The sequence below is a fragment of the Rhinoderma darwinii genome, chromosome 2 (genome assembly GCF_050947455.1).
Source record: "Rhinoderma darwinii isolate aRhiDar2 chromosome 2, aRhiDar2.hap1, whole genome shotgun sequence".
NCBI lineage: Eukaryota > Metazoa > Chordata > Amphibia > Anura > Rhinodermatidae > Rhinoderma > Rhinoderma darwinii.
This window is the reverse complement of record NC_134688.1, coordinates 26,899,513-26,918,954: the sequence shown is the minus strand read 5'-3', so window position 1 is coordinate 26,918,954 and position 19,442 is coordinate 26,899,513. Positions and strand designations below refer to the sequence as shown.

The 19,442-nt window shown below is 45.8% G+C and overlaps 1 protein-coding gene across 2 annotated transcripts in view; it reads right to left on the bottom strand.

Annotated features, from left to right (window-relative positions):
- The window catches only part of PIWIL4 (piwi like RNA-mediated gene silencing 4), a 174,026-nt gene that overhangs the window by 72,596 nt on the left and 81,988 nt on the right, over positions 1 to 19,442 (bottom strand). For both annotated transcript variants that reach the window (XM_075851489.1, XM_075851491.1), the window contains 2 exons: positions 8,961 to 9,082; positions 2,210 to 2,290 (listed from right to left, as the gene is read on the bottom strand). In XM_075851489.1, the coding sequence (XP_075707604.1) occupies positions 2,210 to 2,290; positions 8,961 to 9,082 (203 nt within the window). The remainder of the gene's footprint in view (positions 1 to 2,209; positions 2,291 to 8,960; positions 9,083 to 19,442) is intronic.

The following is a 19,442-nucleotide window of genomic DNA, read 5'->3' as shown; positions in this document are numbered from 1 at the left end:
TATGTGGGGACTGCAGTCCCTTCACATTCCATGTAATTACCTTAGGCATCTCACAGTAATGGCAAAGCAAACCTCATTCACCGAGACAGTTCCCCCCCCTCCTTCCCCCTCCCTAAACATAAAACAAAATTGAAACCCCAACAACAGATCATTATTACTTTCAGACTTCTCTTTTTTCGCACATTTTGGCGTGGAATCTCTGTGCATTCCACCTCTAGAAACTCTTTGGTATACCATGAACTCCCTGTATACCCTTAAAATATCAACAGCACCTTACACTCCCACCCGACTCCTTGCAAGAAAAATTTCCTCAAGCCTCACTTCAGCTGGACCCTCCCCTGCCATTAACATCAGTAGACCTCAACCCCCGATGCAACGATAGGTATAACAATTCTATCTCAAACAATTTGGAACTTTAAAATAACATGAGATTTCTTCCATCTCCGCCTGGACAGTTCCCTTCAATCCGGGGAAGAAGAGGTGAGACCCCTCCTGATACTCCTGTTTCTGGAACGTCCCCTGCGAGGCAATCCGTCCCTGTGCGTCTGGCTACCACCATTATTGTCTTTAGACAAACTTTCCACAAATTTAGCCGCCTCCCCTGGAGAAGAAAACTAATCCATCCCACCGCCGGGTTCGAAGATCCTGAGAATGGCGGGAAACATCAGAGAGAACCGAATGCGTTTCTGGACCAGTAGAGAGCACACCGTGCTAAAAGCCCGCCGCTTACGTGTAACCTCAGCCGAGTAATCTCCAAACATTAAAATTCTGCTGCCTCGTACTCTCACTTGTGCCGATGACCTTCGGTATGCCTGTAATACATTCGTTTTATCCACATAGTCCAGGTACTTCACAATGACTGGTCGCGGTCGTGCTGGGGCGCCATCTTGGGTCACACTTCGCATCGGTCCCACTCTATGAGCTCTCTCCGCTCTCAGCGGGGCTGGCAATCCCAGCGCCTGAGGCAACTCCACCGCACACAACTTTAGCAGCTGTCCTGCTGGTATAGACTCTGGGAGCCCAATAATACGTAAATTGCTCCTCCTCGAGCGATTCTCCAGGTCATCCACTTTATCAACCAGTTGTAGATTGCAAGCTATCACCTTCTTCACCTCCTCCTGTGTTCCCGCTAGCTCATCCTCCAATAAACTGAACCGTTGTTCCAAATCGTTAAGTCTTTCCGCCTGAGCTGAAACATCCGTCTGAATTTGGTGCAATAATTTCGACACCGTCGCCTCCAGAGAAGCTGTAATATCTGGGGCTATAAGTTTCGCTACTTCCCTGGCCAAAACTCGACATGAAATGTCCATATTGTGAAACATAGTCTCAGGCTCACCTTCTTCCCCTTCTGGCTGCACCATAGGAGGTTGTGATGCCGAGCGCGAACTCGTACTCCTCGTGTTCCTGGCCGGCTCAGGCGCCATTTTCCCCAGCGGCATCATGTCGTCAGTCTGCAGGGCCTGTGATTTTAATCCTGGGGTCCCGGTTTTCACCAGATATCTCTCCATACGCCGGAGAGAAGCCTGTACGTAGGGTTATCGGCCAGCGGCCTCAGGTTAGGTAACCAAGCCTCGGGACCCCGGTTTTTGAGTCGGGTTAACGGAGCTCTCCTCACTCACGTCTACTCATGTGCGCGCCGGAACCGGAAGTCGTATAAGTCCGTCTTGATCTTCACAGCAGTTTCTTCAAGTCATTATCGTGCTGTATAATTAATTTTGTACTCAAGCAAACAATTTTTTGAGGATAGCACATGATGTAATAAAATTGTTTTGCACTTTAATCCCAAAAAAATAAGACACCCACTCCAGATATAGTGTGAAGAGTCTTTCCTGGCTTTGGCGGCCTAGGTGTTGACTTCTATTACGTCTAAAGATCTCAGATTTAGACTTCTCAGTCCATAAAACCTTCCTCTACATCTCCAATGACCAGTAGCGGCTTCATGACATCTACACATCCTTTCAGGCCCTCTCACGGTGGACGGATATCTTAAAGATGCAAGAGCTTTAATAGTGATAATCTGGTGGCGACAATGTTGTTACATCACCTTCACTTTTTTCTGACTTTTGACATAAATGAAGGGGTGGTCTCTATGACTTTTGCGCAGTGCGGTACATATATATATATATATATATATATATATATATATATATATATATATATATATACATGGTAAGCAGTTATATTATAAAAACTAAATTATCTGACTTACTTGTGCTGAGGAATATTCACAGGATTTGACGGGCAGAAGTAGTTGTGTCCCACTTGGTACATGTTCAGACATTTAAACACCCTGGAAAGCACAAAATATATAAATATTACCACAACATTACAAACATATCAAAAAGCGACATAAACCATGTAAAAAGAACAGGACTGTAAGACCTAGGTCACACAGAGGTTTTTGCAGGCAGAAAAAAATCTGCCTCGCTGCGTTTTTTGCCCGTGGCCGTTGAATGCAAGGACCTCGGGCAAAAAAATGCTCAGAAACTAGCGCCGCAGGTCTTTTCTGCCTCCCATTGATTTCAATCTGAGGTCAGAGGCAAAAATCGCTCGAAGAAAGATCAAGGAAAAAAAACAACACAGTTTGGTCTTTTCTTTGCCACTGATTCTGATGCAATTGCACATCAAATCAGCATAAAAAAAACTGTGTGTGAACTGAGCCTTATAGGTAGGAATGCTGATAAAAGTGACTTTGTGCCCACAGAATATGGTCACACCATATCATGCATTTTATTTTTTGTCAATGGCTTTACACGACTTTGAATATGTCCAATAATGTGGCCATGTCTCCCACCTGAAGTTTAAACAGACGGCTTTAGACGTGGGCAATGAGAAAGCTTAGGCAACCATACAACGACGAAAGCCTCTTCTCCAAGGCTCGAGGCTTCCAGTGTTAGTCTAAGCAACCTGACCGTCTGCTCATTTTTACACTTCTGGCGGGTGACGGGGTCAGTAACGTTATTGGAGGTAACTTAAATGCAGCTGCATTAAAAATAATTATGGGGCCACTTTTTGCATGGAGCCCCGTGTGGGCCCCCCCCCTCTATGACGTCCAAGATTTAAAGGGACTGTCCAATCCCATCTAGACAACCCCTTTATCTCTATGGCTGTGGAATAGGAAGTGGTGAAGGTCTGTATCAAGAAAAACAAAGCTTCATCTATCTATCTATCTATCTATCTATCTATCTATCTGTAACGTCTTTGGCCACGGCCCGTCGTTCTGACTTACCCCTTGATGGCCGTGTCCACGGACATCTGAGTTCCTTGCAGCGTCGTCCTTCTGTGAGGGCGCCTTAAAGGGCCAGTGCGCGCATATTGCAGGAAGTCCGCAATCTAGCCCAGAAGGCTACTGGGCTATAAAAAGGGCCCTGCCCTCTTGTTCTTTGCCTGAGCATTGTTCGTTTCCCAAAGTTTGTCTTGCTAATGGTCCCCTAGTGTCTTCCACTTTCCAAGTGTTCCCTGTTCCTGTATCCTGTTTACAGTGCTATCCAGATCCAGTACCGTGCTGAGCTGTTGTCGTCTTGTGCTGCATACCACGCCTGTTCTGCTACGCCACGCCAGACGTCTACCTGCTGCCTGGTCCCAGCCGAGCCTGCCTTACTGCTGTCCAAGTTGCCACAGGTACCCTCTCTGGACTATAGACTCTGTACTTACCTGTTTGGTCAGCTGCCGTTCCGCTACGCGGTACGATCCAGTAGGCCGCTCTGCCGTAGCGGAGAGGCAGCTGACCAGGTCTCAGTCTATAAGAAAGTCTACAGCAGTTCGTAACACTCGGGTACCTGTAATAGTCCAGACAGTGGCTGTGGCTTCAGCACGGCTGAAGGGCGGTGCAGCAGGTTGCGCCAGACGTGGCAGGCAGCACAAGACGTGGCAGAAGACACTGGACATGGCAAACGACAGCAGGTGCAGTAGGACACGACTCCAACACTAGTAGGCACAGGAACAAGGACACAGCACAGGATACAGGAACAGGTAACAGGGCACGGGTAACAACTGGAATGGGAAACACTAAGGGACCATTTGCAAGACAGACTTGGGTTAAACTAACAACGCTCAGGCAAGGATCAGAAGGGCTGGGACCTTCTTATAGACCAAGAAATTATGTGGGTTGATGATGATGATTTTCATGTGCGCGCGCTGGCCCTTTAAGAGCACACTACGGGACACAGCGGACCAGAGCGGAAGTGAGCGCTGGCTTCTCCTAGGAAGGAGATGGGGATCAGCGCTCACAGATCCATGGCTGCAGGCATCGCGAGGTGAGTGAACCCGACGGCCATGGACGCTACAGTATCCCCCCTCTTACGCCCCCTCTTCTTGGGGACCAGAGCGTGAGAGGAATTTCTTAATGAGAGCAGGAGCACTGAGGTCCTCCTCCGGCTCCCAGGATCTCTCCTCAGGACCAAACCCTCTCCAGTCCACCAAATAGAAAGTCCTTCCTCCTAACCTTTTGCAGTCCAGAATCTCCCTCACCTCGAACACATAAGAAGAACCGCTGGGAGCAACTGTGGAACTAGAAGTCTTGCTGTATCGGTTCAGGACCACAGGTTTCAGGAGGGACACATGGAAGGAGTTGGGGATTCTGAGGGTAGGAGGCAGCCGCAGTTTATAGGAGACAGGGTTTATCTGTTGCAGAATCTTGCAAACTTGTATGGGGGCACCTTCAAACGAATGTTCCCAGAGGACAGCCAGACTTTGGTACCCGGAAGATACTGAGGCGGCTCTCTTCTCTTTGTATCCGCTTTTCGCTTCATGCGATCGACTGCCAGCAAAATAGAGGACCGGGTCTGTAATCATTAAGTGGCCGGGAGAGCACAAAAAGCTAGAACAGGGTTTAGGGGGCCCCGTTCTAGAGATAGGTGCGGGTCCCAGAGGTGGGACCCGCATATATCTGACATTTATGACATATCCTGTGGATATGTCATAAATGTCCTTCATGGGAAAACCCAAGGGGGCTGCCACCTTTGATAGCGCGCCGCCCTCCCAACGCGATCGGGGGGAACCGATGGTTGTCATGGCATCCCAGGGGGAAATGAAGACCCCCAGATCTGCCTTCTGTCTGCCTCTGCTAAGCAGTGCCTCCGGCAGGACTTAGCAGAAGCCTGTAACAAATGACAATATACCACGGCTTTCAACTAATTAAACGGCCAGGAACAGCTCGATCGCTGTTCCTGGCCGTTAGAGCAGCGTGTCAGCTGTAGAAAAAAAAAATCATACTTTTACCCAGAACGCTCTCCTTCTTCCTGCAGTCCGGCCTCCTAGGATGACGTTGCATTCCATATGACCGCTACAGCCGATCACAGGCTGCAGCGTCACATGGCCTGCAATGTCATCCAGGGAGGCCAGAGCGAAAGTCAGAGGAGGGAGGGGGTAAGTATGAACGGCACAATGTAGTGCGATTTTTCGGACGGAATGTCCTGCGGGTACCAGGTCGGACACGCTGCGTGATTCTTCAAATCCAACAAAAAGGCAGCACTCCCATTAAGGTGAAGCAAAAAAAAATAATAAAAATAGACTTTTATTCCATAGAAATGGAAATGTCCATTTTTTTTGCTTCACTTAAATGGGAGTGCTGCCTTTTTGTTGGGTTTATCTATCTATTGCTTTTTCAGGTTACGTCTCTGCCGTTAGCATTTTGCAACAGACAGACTTTATTTCTATGTGCACTGACTGGTAGACTAAATCCGCAAAACCGTGTTACTGACTTTCATCACGAATTATCCTGATTTTTTTAATATAGTTTTTGTCAGCACAGTAATTACAGGTGAGACAAGTGTTTTACAAGTAATTACCATTCAAACCAAAAAATACGGTAATTTGCGGAAAAAACAGCACGCTTGCTCATATGTTTCTATAAATCCCATAGAACAGATGGAACTGCCCCTTTAAGTAATGGCTTGTAAAATAAATACAGAAGTGGTGACGGAAGAAATTTTTCGTTAAACAAAGTTATAGAATAAATAGAGGTCATGTGGTTTCAGGGCTGTAATATTTATGTCTTTTATACAATAGTCGTCCTCATGTACAGAACAACTCTATGAATACACAAATGAATATGTATGACGCACAGGTTGCGGTTTATAGACAGGAGCGGTTTATGTTTGACTATAAATCCAGCACATTCTACGTCTTCTCTGTTCCTGGAGAGTAAAGCACTGCCAGCATTTCATGGCTTTCTATTATCTGTTATACACAAAGATAAATCGCTGCCGAGATGGTGCGATTGTGGTGGTTGCAACACAAGAGGGAAGGTCAGTAAGTGTATTTTCTGCTGTACCGCTATAAATGTACAGTACATTGGAAGATAACGGAGACATCACGATGTAAAGGGACCCTCATGTTATACCATTTGCGTTATGTTGGCATTTGTGCAACATCTAGATGCCCAGATAATTCTATACCAATGCAGTGACTGAGCTGCTTCTTAGGATATGTTCACACGCAAAATCAAAAACGTCTGAAAATGAAGGAGCTGTTTTCAAGGGAAAACGGGCTCTGATTTTTAGCCGTTTTTTGGAGCCGAAAACATTTTTTGAGGGTTTTTTGAGCTGTTTTTCTATTGACACAATGAAAAACAGCTCAAAAAACGGCTCAAGAAGTGACATGCTCCTTCGCACTGTTTTTAAAAAAAGCGGTGTAAAAAAACGCCCCGTCTGAAGTAAACACATTTTTCCCATTGAATTCAATGGTCAGATGTTTGTAGGCGTTTAGCAAGCGTTTTTCAAGGCGTTTATGCCCCGAAATACGCCTGAAAACTCTGTGTGTGAACATACCCTTAAAGTGTAAAATGTGACGGCACTGACGAGAGTGCTCACATGACCCCAGAGTGTGTAACATGAGCCGACAAGGGGTGTTCTGGTTTTAGCAAATAAAGCTTATTCATTGTATAATAAAAAATTATAAAATTTTGTAATATACTGTTATGTATCCATTCCCTGCGGTTTTCAAGATCTCTGCTTGCAGTCATTGATTGCAGTATGAGAATCTGTCCAGAGTATGAGAAGCTATATTTTCATTAAAAAAAGCTCTGATAACTGTAATTGTAATGAGCCCTGCACCTGTGCGATCATCACATGACCAGTACAGATTTTAATCCCCTGGCAGTAAACAACAAAGCTTCCCAATGAATGACAGCAAGCAGAGATCTTGGATTTTATATAGAAATTATAATGGAAAATTGTATAACTTTTCTTTGCATAACTTATACTATACAATGAATAAGCTTAAAGGGGTTGTCCAGGCTGGGGGCTGTTTTTTATACTGATGACCTATCTACAGGAGGGGTCAGTATATGATTGTTGGGGGTCCGACACAGGTACCCTGCACCGATCAGCTCTTCCAGCTGCGTCCGAGTGCCGGAAGCAGAAGCCTCCATACACTGTATAGCGGTCGTGCTGGGTTACTGCAGATCTGCTCCTATTCACTTGCAGATCTGCTCCTATTCACGGCTGCTATACGGTGGTCGGGACCTTTTGCTTCCGGCACCGACCCTGCAAAGCTTCCGGCGCCCAGGGGAAGCTGCAACAGCTGATGAATGCGGGGCCCGGGTGTCGGACCCCCACCAATCATATACTGATGACCCCTCTTGTAGATAGGTCATCAGTATAAAAAACAGCCCCAAACCTAGACAACCCCTTTAGTTTGCAGAAACCATAATACCCCTTTAAGTTAGAGGGCTCACAGATGTGTAGGCCAAGTGATCTTATTAAAGTGTGGCTAAACGTTTGACAAACTTCTGACATGTCACAGTGACATGCCAGAAGTTTTGATTGGTGGGGGTCCGAGCACTGAGACCCCCACCAATAGCTAGAGCGAAGCAGCTGAAGCGCTCGTGTGGGTTCTCAGCCGCTTCGTGTCTGGTCGGCTTTTTCCGTAAAGCCGATGTATCAGAGTACGGGCTCATAGACTTTCTATTGAGTCCGTCCACCGATACATTGATTTCCGGAAAAAGCCGAACAGACACGAAGCGGCTGAGCGCTCACACGAGCACTTCAGCGGCTTCATTCTAGCGATTGGTGGGGGTCTCAGTGCTCGGACCCCCACCAATCCAAACTTCTGGCATGTCACTGTGACATGTCAGAAGTTTGTCAAACTTTTAGCTACACTTTAAAAGAGGCTCTGTCACGAGTTTAGTAATGCCCTATCTCCTAGATAATCTAATAGGCGCTGTCACACTGATAATACTAGTGATAATTGTGTCCCAAAACGTTTATTACTTTAAAAGTTATGAGCTTTTTTCTAAATATGTAAATTGGGCTATACTAGACAAGTGGGTGTCAATACCAGTGATTCTCCTGAGGTGGCGCTACCTCACAGCCTCTGACACTGTCCTATCAGCATCAAGCTGCTTCACACAGTGTGAGAGACTGAGGCTGGAGGGAAGGGGATCACTGCAAATAACCATATATTATCTCCGGCTGTGGACCACCTAGAACAGCGGTTCTGGTGGCATATAAAAGAGGAGATTCTAATCTTTCATATGAAACGAGGATAGCCAGTTGAATACACAATCGGGAATGGAAGCTGTATGCTATATGATCAGGCTGTGTTGCTGGGCAGGGAAGGGGAAGAAGCTGCATGACCATTGGACAGCGTCATACAGAAAACATTACACCGCCCATAGAGAAAAGAAACATAACTTTTAAATGCTTTTTATAACAAATCACACTGTAATTATCAGCAGCAAAGCGCCTATTAGATTAGTTAGGAGATAGGGAATGAATAAACTGGTGTCCGATCCTCTTCAGTGACTATTTTAGCATTACAAGGGTATGTTAACGTGCTGTGTACAAACCCTCTAAAGATCTTCAGATATGCTTGTATTATTAACATGTGGATTTACATAGCTGTCCTTCCCTGAATATCAATATATTATTGTGACATGGATCTTTATATATTTTGTAACATATTTCTAGTATACTGTGACATATATCAATTCTACTACTTATTCCCAGGTAGCTTACTTTTTGAACAGGACATTAAAGAACTGGATGGAGACGGGGGACCCCGGCATCAGCGTGCTTGTCAGGGTCACTGTGATCTTCACTTCTTCCCCATTATTGGTGGTACTGGTCAGTTCTGTCACCTGAACAAGAAATGGATCACATACCAGTGAATACACGTCAACAATATTACTAATAGCTGTTATATAAAGTAGTACTAGGACCCGCAGAATAGGTGACCGTGTAGTACATGACAGGGCCGGGTCTGCCAGGTACTGGGCATAAGGACAGGGCTTGTCTTTACTAGTAATAACCAGATATTACAAATGATGATGTGATATTTCCATCTGCTATTTCTTGGGCTCATTATCATCCCCATATGTTAATATGGTATTGAAGCTGCAATTCAACGGTTTGCTTTTAGCTAATGTCAATAAGACGATGAGAGGGACTGTAGGATATTATCGGTTGCCGTAAGAGATATGTCAATATTTTTCTCCAACAATACACCCGTGTGCACATAAACCTCCACATTATCGGACTATAATTTGGATTTAGTGAAACCGTACGGGCTTGTGTTTTTCCGCTCCCCACCCACGGTTGTAAATGTAATGTAGGTATGTATATTGACTTACCAGGTGCTGTATTTCATGGACCGCCGCTCTGTTTTCGCCCACCGCATGGTCACATGATCTGCATTCTCAATCCTGTTTAATCTATGACAGGCTCGATGTGAGTCTATGACTGGCTCGATGTGAGTCTATGACAGGCTCGATGTGAGTCTATGACAGGCTCGATGTGAGTCTATGACAGGCTCGATGTGAGTCTATGACAGGCTCGATGTGAGTCTATGACAGGCTCGATGTGAGTCTATGACAGGCTCGATGTGAGTCTATGACAGGCTCCATGTGAGTCTATGACAGGCTCCATGTGAGTCTATGACAGGCTCGATGTGAGTCTATGACAGGCTCGATGTGAGTCTATGACAGGCTCGATGTGAGTCTATGACAGGCTCGATGTGAGTCTATGACAGGCTCGATGTGAGTCTATGACAGGCTCGATGTGAGTCTATGACAGGCTCCATGTGAGTCTATGACAGGCTCCATGTGAGTCTATGACAGGCTCGATGTGAGTCTATGACAGGCTCGATGTGAGTCTATGACAGGCTCGATGTGAGTCTATGACAGGCTCGATGTGAGTCTATGACTGGCTCGATGTGAGTCTATGACAGGCTCGATGTGAGTCTATGGCTGGCTCGATGTGAGTCTATGACAGGCTCGATGTGAGTCTATGACTGGCTCGATGTGAGTCTATGACAGGCTCGATGTGAGTCTATGACTGGCTCGATGTGAGTCTATGACTGGCTCGATGTGAGTCTATGACAGACTCGATGTGAGTCTATGACAGGCTCGATGTGAGTCTATGACAGGCTCGATGTGAGTCTATGACAGGCTCGATGTGAGTCTATGACAGGCTCGATGTGAGTCTATGACAGGCTCGATGTGAGTCTATGACAGGCTCGATGTGAGTCTATGACAGGCTCGATGTGAGTCTATGACAGGCTCCATGTGAGTCTATGACAGGCTCCATGTGAGTCTATGACAGGCTCCATGTGAGTCTATGACAGGCTCGATGTGAGTATATGACAGGCTCGATGTGAGTATATGACAGGCTCGATGTGAGTATCATAGATTTGTATTGAGAGATTGACATCCGGTTTCTACAGTAGATGATGTAGGATTTGTGATGTCAGAGTACAGATCATGTGACCATGACGGTCCAGAATGGAGTGGCGGCCCGTGAAATACAGCACCAGGTAAGTCAATACATGTCACTACATTACATTTACAAACAGAGGGGGCAAAAAACCCGGAGTGCTTCTTTAACTGAAGACTAAAACTGACAGGATTTGATACTAATTATAATGTCCACTTTATGTCAATCACTACCGCTGGGTGATGCTTACCTACTAACCTACTATTTACTGTGTACTCAGACTATAACATGAACTGGATACAAAAACACACCCAAATTTAGACAAAAATAAAGAAAAGAGGATTTCAAACTTCCCTGGTGGTCTAGGTTAGTGAATGGGTTAATAATGCCAGTTTCCTTGATAATCTATGGTAGTGAAGGGGTTAATGTTTACTTTCCTGATGGACTAAGGTAGTGGAAGGGGTAATGCCTGCTTTTCTGGTGGTCTAAGGTAGTAGAAGGGTTAATGTCCACTTCCCTGGTGGTCTAGTGAGGTGGAGAATTTAAAGGGGTTTTCCCAGAATCATAAATTATCACCTATGCACAGGATAGAGGATTATTTTCTAATCGTTTAGATCACCACCGCGGTGCCCCCACCTATCCTGTAAATCAATTGACTGTTTCCGTCATTCCCCTAGACTTTGAACAGAGTGGCAGCGCGCATGCTCGACTGCCGCACCTTTCAATGTCCTCCTCACTGCTCGACACCCGTTTTCACAATCGGTGGGGTTCCAGCCATCAGAAAATTATCAGCCATCGTGAGGATGTCATAATTTATGATTCTGTGAAAACCCCTTTAATGCCAGCTTCCATGACAGAGAAGGATAGGCGTGGTGTTAATGCCAGCTTCCATGATAGGGAAGGGTAGGTGTAGTGTTAATGCCAGTTTTCCTGGTGGTCAAGGGCAGTGGCAGGGCTGATGCCCACCTCCCTGGTGGTCTAGAATACTCCGGTGTCCAGTGGTTTACAAACCTCATCAGGCTCCAGCGCTGTCTCCTGTCTCGCTCAGCTTCCCTCTCCTGCTCAGCACTGTACATAGAGATAATGGGAGGCAGCGACAGAGAGAACTGTGCCGCTGTGATGAACACGACCAGGAAAATCGCATCAAGAGCGCTCTGCCCGACCATTATATAGTCAGGGGGCTGGCACCCCAATATCAAGATTTTTTTCTAGCTAAAATGTGATACTTTAAAAATGACAATATTTTCATCACGGTTTTCTAGCACTGCTCCATTAGGACAAAGTTATAAATAGTGTCTACAGCTAATCTGCATTGTCTGATAGAGTCTACGGGTAGGTTCACACGGGCAAATCACAGGTGTATTTCGAAGCGTAAAAATACACTTGCAATAGAAACAGCTCCCATTGAATTCAATGGGAAATACGGGGTGTGTAGTTCAGTGCTGAATTCCTCGGAAAAAGAAGTGGAATGTCATTTCTTGAAGCGTTTTTGATGCAGATTTTAAACATTTCCAAAAACGCTTTAACGAAACACTTGAAAAACACTTGGAAAATCTGCCTAAAAAACGCCTGGTTTATGGGAGCTTTTTCTAGGCATATTTCAAGTAGTATTACGAGGGACAAAAAAAGACTGCAATTTGTCTGTGTGAACAATACCCTAAGGTAGTCTGAAATCCACTTTCTCGTCAGAAGCTCAAAGTGCTGATCTGTTCCTCCCCTATGCTTTGCACTGTAGTTCTGCTTGTTCTTACAGCCTGCAGTGTATAAACACGCTCACCAGGAAGTCAGGTAATGGAGAGATCATGTTCATTACAGCAGGGACAGGATTATTTCAAACCACAACTAAACCATGGAGTTGGGTGGAGAACTTTTCCCTTTTTACTGTGGAGTTTTTAATGGGGTTCTACTTAATAGTAAATAAGGCTAAATAGCAGAACATGTGGAGTGATGGAAATTCCTAAGGCCGGATTCACACAAGCGTTGCGAATCTCGGATGTGAAAAACAGTAGTTTTTCATGTCCGAGGTGCATCCGTACTGTACAGTGGGGGGCCGCGTTATCACGCATCCCCCATAGACTGGAATCTATGGAGGGATGCGTGAAGTGCAAAAAAATAGGACATGTCCTTTTTTCTCACTGACCCTTCACACGGTTCGTTGAAACAACGGCCCCATTGAATTACATAGGTCCGTGTGACGGCCATTGTTTTAATAGCCGTCACACGGACGTATAACACCTTAGACCTTATTCACACGGACACAGTGACGTCAGGCACTTCTGAAGCGGAATCCACGACCCTGTGGCCGGTGTCTCCGCCCCAGGATTATTTTCTAATCGTTTAGATCACCACCGCGGTGCCCCCACCTATCCTGTAAATCAATTGACTGTTTCCGTCATTCCCCTAGACTTTGAACAGAGTGGCAGCGCGCATGCTCGACTGCCGCACCTTTCAATGTCCTCCTCACTGCTCGACACCCGTTTTCACAATCGGTGGGGTTCCAGCCATCAGAAAATGATCAGCCATCGTGAGGATGTCATAATTTATGATTCTGTGAAAACCCCTTTAATGCCAGCTTCCATGACAGAGAAGGATAGGCGTGGTGTTAATGCCAGCTTCCATGATAGGGAAGGGTAGGTGTAGTGTTAATGCCAGTTTTCCTGGTGGTCAAGGGCAGTGGCAGGGCTGATGCCCACCTCCCTGGTGGTCTAGAATACTCCGGTGTCCAGTGGTTTACAAACCTCATCAGGCTCCAGCGCTGTCTCCTGTCTCGCTCAGCTTCCCTCTCCTGCTCAGCACTGTACATAGAGATAATGGGAGGCAGCGACAGAGAGAACTGTGCCGCTGTGATGAACACGACCAGGAAAATCGCATCAAGAGCGCTCTGCCCGACCATTATATAGTCAGGGGGCTGGCACCCCAATATCAAGATTTTTTTCTAGCTAAAATGTGATACTTTAAAAATGACAATATTTTCATCACGGTTTTCTAGCACTGCTCCATTAGGACAAAGTTATAAATAGTGTCTACAGCTAATCTGCATTGTCTGATAGAGTCTACGGGTAGGTTCACACGGGCAAATCACAGGTGTATTTCGAAGCGTAAAAATACACTTGCAATAGAAACAGCTCCCATTGAATTCAATGGGAAATACGGGGTGTGTAGTTCAGTGCTGAATTCCTCGGAAAAAGAAGTGGAATGTCATTTCTTGAAGCGTTTTTGATGCAGATTTTAAACATTTCCAAAAACGCTTTAACGAAACACTTGAAAAACACTTGGAAAATCTGCCTAAAAAACGCCTGGTTTATGGGAGCTTTTTCTAGGCATATTTCAAGTAGTATTACGAGGGACAAAAAAAGACTGCAATTTGTCTGTGTGAACAATACCCTAAGGTAGTCTGAAATCCACTTTCTCGTCAGAAGCTCAAAGTGCTGATCTGTTCCTCCCCTATGCTTTGCACTGTAGTTCTGCTTGTTCTTACAGCCTGCAGTGTATAAACACGCTCACCAGGAAGTCAGGTAATGGAGAGATCATGTTCATTACAGCAGGGACAGGATTATTTCAAACCACAACTAAACCATGGAGTTGGGTGGAGAACTTTTCCCTTTTTACTGTGGAGTTTTTAATGGGGTTCTACTTAATAGTAAATAAGGCTAAATAGCAGAACATGTGGAGTGATGGAAATTCCTAAGGCCGGATTCACACAAGCGTTGCGAATCTCGGATGTGAAAAACAGTAGTTTTTCATGTCCGAGGTGCATCCGTACTGTACAGTGGGGGGCCGCGTTATCACGCATCCCCCATAGACTGGAATCTATGGAGGGATGCGTGAAGTGCAAAAAAATAGGACATGTCCTTTTTTCTCACTGACCCTTCACACGGTTCGTTGAAACAACGGCCCCATTGAATTACATAGGTCCGTGTGACGGCCATTGTTTTAATAGCCGTCACACGGACGTATAACACCTTAGACCTTATTCACACGGACACAGTGACGTCAGGCACTTCTGAAGCGGAATCCACGACCCTGTGGCCGGTGTCTCCGCCCCAGGACAGGTCCCTGACTTCACTGTGTCCATATATGGACATTGAAGTCAGGGACTTCTCCTGGAACGGTGGCGCTATCTACAGACAGGTAGGGGGGTGCCATCTATGGGGGGGGGGGTGTTGTGTAGAACTACCTACAGGGGGCTGTGTGGCATTACCTATGCGAGGATGTGTGGCATTACCTATGGGGGCTGTGTGGCATTACCTACGGGGGGTTGTGTGCCACTACCTACAGGGGGCTGTGTGCCACTACCTACAGGGGGCTATGTGGAATTACAGGGGGCTGTGTGGCATTACAGGGGGCTGTGTGGCACTACCTGCAGGGGGGCTGTGGCAGTATCTACAGAGGGAAGTGTGTGGCAAAAAATGTACAAATTAAATTCATTCGATTTTAAAACGGACAGGGAAAAAAAACTGATGCAAAACGCGTCAAAAGCGGCCGTTAAAAACGGCAACACGGCCCGGAACGGATGCAAAACGGCCAGGAAAAACGGTCCAAAACGGCCGTTTTTATCGGCCGACACTCGGACCCCGTCGTGTGAATAGAGCCTTATATATACTGTGTATAATCTGGCTCAGCGTTTGTGTACATATGCATGTTTATAAGGCTCCTACATTACTCATTTCAGACATACATCTATAGGAACACATCCCTTAGGCGGAATTCACACGACAGGGTTTCCCGGCCGGGTGACGGCCGTTCATAAATCGGCCGGCACCCGGCTGCATTAGGAACAATAGACTCCTAATGGGGCTATTCACACGGCCTTCAAAAAATGGGACATCCCATTCAGAAGAAGCGCTGTATGCTGGAGCTACAGCTATAGCAGCCATAGCGGCAGCTTCGTCCCTGCTCTATGTGCTAGCCCCACTTTAGCTCCCTGAAGGAGCGGAATCCCCGTGTGTTCGGGGATTTCGCTCCTGGACAGAGCGCTTGATGTCTCTGTCCATATATGGACAGTGACATCAGGGGAAACTCCTGAAGTGGAATCACCGGCCACATGGAGATTCCACTTCAGGAGTTGCCCCTGATGTCCCTATCCAGATATGGACAGAGACATCAAGCGCTCTGTCCAGGGGGACATACAAAAGAATGTTGAAAATTAATGAAGTAAAAGAATGAACATTATTAGTAATGTGAAGATAATATAAAAAAATTCATCCGATTAAAAAATGGTCAGGGAAAAAAACGGATGCAAATCGGGTCCAAATCGGCCGGTAAAAATGGCAACACGGCCCGGAACGGATGCAAACCGGCCGGGAAAATCGGCCAAAAACAGCCGATTTTCCCGGCCGACACTCGGACCCTGTCGTGTGAATGAGGCCTAAGGTCTGTACTGAAGATGTTGGAAGAATTTTCGGTCTGCATCTGAAGACCACGGTGTTAAAACTATTGGCCATCTTGGACATTTATAGCATATTCACAGGTTTTGCCAAAGCTAACCAATAGATGCAAGCCCCACCTCTAGATTGTGGCCACCTGATCGTCGTCCTATCTTGTGCGGTTTTCCGGAAATAGCAGAGCGCGTTTTGCTACGCTGTTTCCGCAACGCCTAAAGAAGTGAGTGGGAGTTCTGGAAACTATGTAGGACAGCGGGCCTGGCTGTTTCTATAGCTCCCGAGTTCCTGATTATACCATAAATGTCCAAAATGGGAATACCCTATTTATATTCATTTAAAGCGTATGTGCACCTTTGTCATGGAGAAATATATATTTTTAGATATGTATCTGTGTACCCTGAGAGGCTCAATTAGTATTATGCTTTTGGCTGATTTCTGTATTTCTTCTTTTATTTTCAGGACCTGCTTTCTCTAACATCCCTGTATATCAAGCTGCAAGTTCAGTGTTTAGTGGGTGTTCCCCGTGAAGCCGTTCTTTCTTCTTCCCCTCCCTCCTCTTAATGCTCTAGACCAGTGGTGACCACAAGTAGACTGCAGTCTACTAGTTAACCGCCGTTCAGTGACCACTAGATCATGATGACTGGCTAGCCATTCTCCCTTATTTACTAAAAAGCAGGCACAGGGTCCACACATGAGCGTGGCTTTACATCAATGAATTTCAATGTGGCACAGCGGTCTAGGGATTAAAGAACTACAATAAACAGTGGGGCAGAGCGGTCTGTCACAGACAATGGCACCAACAGTGGTAAAAGGGAGGGGGGAGAGTGTGCGCATCTGTGGCTGGTATAACATTTTGGGGCATATGTCGCTGGCATAGTATTTTTGACCATCACTGCGCACCACTGCTCTAAACTGTGTGTCTGTGTCTCCTCCTCCCTCCCTCTCATACTGACACGGCTGTGCAAGCGGTGATTTCTGTGACAAGATGCTGATTAGAAGTCTCCTCGGGGATATATAGAGCCCTGTGTGTAACATTGGCATTCTCTGACCACAGATACCAATGGGGTGCTTAAGAGCAAGTTAAAGGAGTTTTTCAAGGAAATCCAAGTTTTGGCTCCTTTAATACGTAATTCAGCGTTAGTTACATATAAATGGACGCTACGGTGGTCAGATTCCCTGTTCCACCGTTATCATCGCCAGTCACATAATTACCTCAGCCACGCCACTTTATTGGTAGTCAGTGGTAACGACCACCTGTCCTACACGGCTGCGTGCTAAACATGCCCCCAGTGGTCGGCCCGTCAACATGATGTGGCTAAATACATCTTCCTGCCTGTGAGCAAGATGTAAAGGAGGAGATGGAGAGGTTTAGGCATCACGATGGAGGTGGAGGAGAGGGAAGGTTTAGGGCTGGCTGTGACTTTCATGGCCCACCCATTTCAGCGTCCTCACATAGATAACCGGCGCTTGCTGGATCACGTGACTGGCGCTGATAATGGTGGAACGAGGCGGAACGGCGCATCTGACCGGCATCCATCTATATGTAAGGAACGCTGAATTATATATGAAAGGAGCCAACACTTGTATTTGCCTGGAAAACCCCACTAACAAGAAGCAAGGGAATAACACATGACTGCAGGATCAGACTACATTTAGGATTAGGTTGTAGTCTGTAACCATGGAGACACATAAGGTTTCCCTTGAAGCTGTAGACAGCAAACGGTAGGATATTTGCAATGTTGTTAATTTTGATTGGATCAAAGAAAAATGGTTGAAAATACCCTTTATTACTCCTGTAATGTGAAAAGCAGCACTGTAGCCATGGTCCCCATTCACTTCTATTGGCGTGTGACTGTTTGGGACTGTTATATGAACTAAATGTCAGGTCATCTGCAACTTTGGCGCAACCTGGTGTCACATCCACATTGTATGACTCATTATAGCTCTGACTGCCCCGCCACTTCTAAAGTCGTCGTCTACTGGTGACTATATGCTGTGAATAGAAAAAAACTTCTTGGGTCTTAAAATGACAATTCCCCCGTTTCCTATAATAACACTCAATATTGAGAGAATCACCAACTGGACAAGCAGGAAAATGCGGCCTAGAGACAATATCAAGTATTGGATAATGAAGAAGTGATTCAATAGAAGGCTAACGTAACACTTATGTCATTCTGCCACTTTCATCCAATTCACTGTGTGTTAGGTAACGCAAGATTCTGTTACCGTATTACGTAGTTGTGTAGAAGCGGTACAATAGTCTTTTCATGATTTATCAGAGATTACTGTAAAATCTCACACCCAGAGACAATATCAACAGCGAGCTTTTATTTTTAATACCAAGTAAATATATTTAGGGAACGTTCACGCGCTTACCAAAAAACGGCTGAAAATACGGAGCTGTTTTCAAGGGTAAACCGCTCCTGATTTTCAGCCGTTTTTTAAGCAACTTGCGGTTTTTACGTCCGTTTTTGGAGCTGTTTTTCTATTCAGTCAATGAAAAACGGCTCCAAAAATGGCTGAAGTGGCGTTTAAAAGTGGCAGCGTAAAAAATGCCCCGTGGGAACGAATCGCCGTTTTTTCCCATTGAAATCAATGGGCAGATGTTTGGAGGCGTTTACGGCCCGAAAAATGCCTGAAAATAGGCCGTGTGAACATACCCTTATCCAGTTACATCTCCAACAGTTATACAATCATATAAACGTAGGCTATTGAACCACTAAAGATGGCAGCCTGTTGGACCCTATCATATAATCCTTACATAACAGTGATACAGAAAGCTATGATAGTCTCCAGACATCATGGTGAATCTTCAGACTGCCTTGTACCTTTACTTTGAGGGTATGTTCACACGAGGGCGTCCGTAACGGCTGAAATTACGGGGATGTTTCAGCCTGAAAACATCCCCGTAATTTCAGCCGTAACGGCATGTGCAGGCGCTTGAACGCCGCGTCCATTACGGACGTAATTGGCGCTGCTATTCATTGGAGTCAATGAATAACGGCTCCAATTACGGCCAAAGAAGTGACAGGTCACTTGTTTGACGCGGGCGTCTATTTACGCGCCTCGTGTGAACAGACAAACGTCCGCCCATTGCTTTCAATGGGCAGATGTTTGTCAACGCTATTGAGGCGCTATTTTCAGACGTAATTCGGGGCAAAAACGCCCGAATTACGTCCGTAAATAGGCCGTGTGAACATACCCTGAAAGTCTTCTACATACAGTATGGCTGCAGAACCAGCAATTCCCTAATAAAGAAAGACGTGAAATGATCCTCCTTAGCGGCAGACAGAATTTGGAAAGGAATCTCAAGTTCCCGCTACTTCCCCTGTATTCAGAAAGCTGTGAACCTTGGAAACTCATCAATTGCACTCTAGCAGTCGATTGCAAACTGGTACAAAGT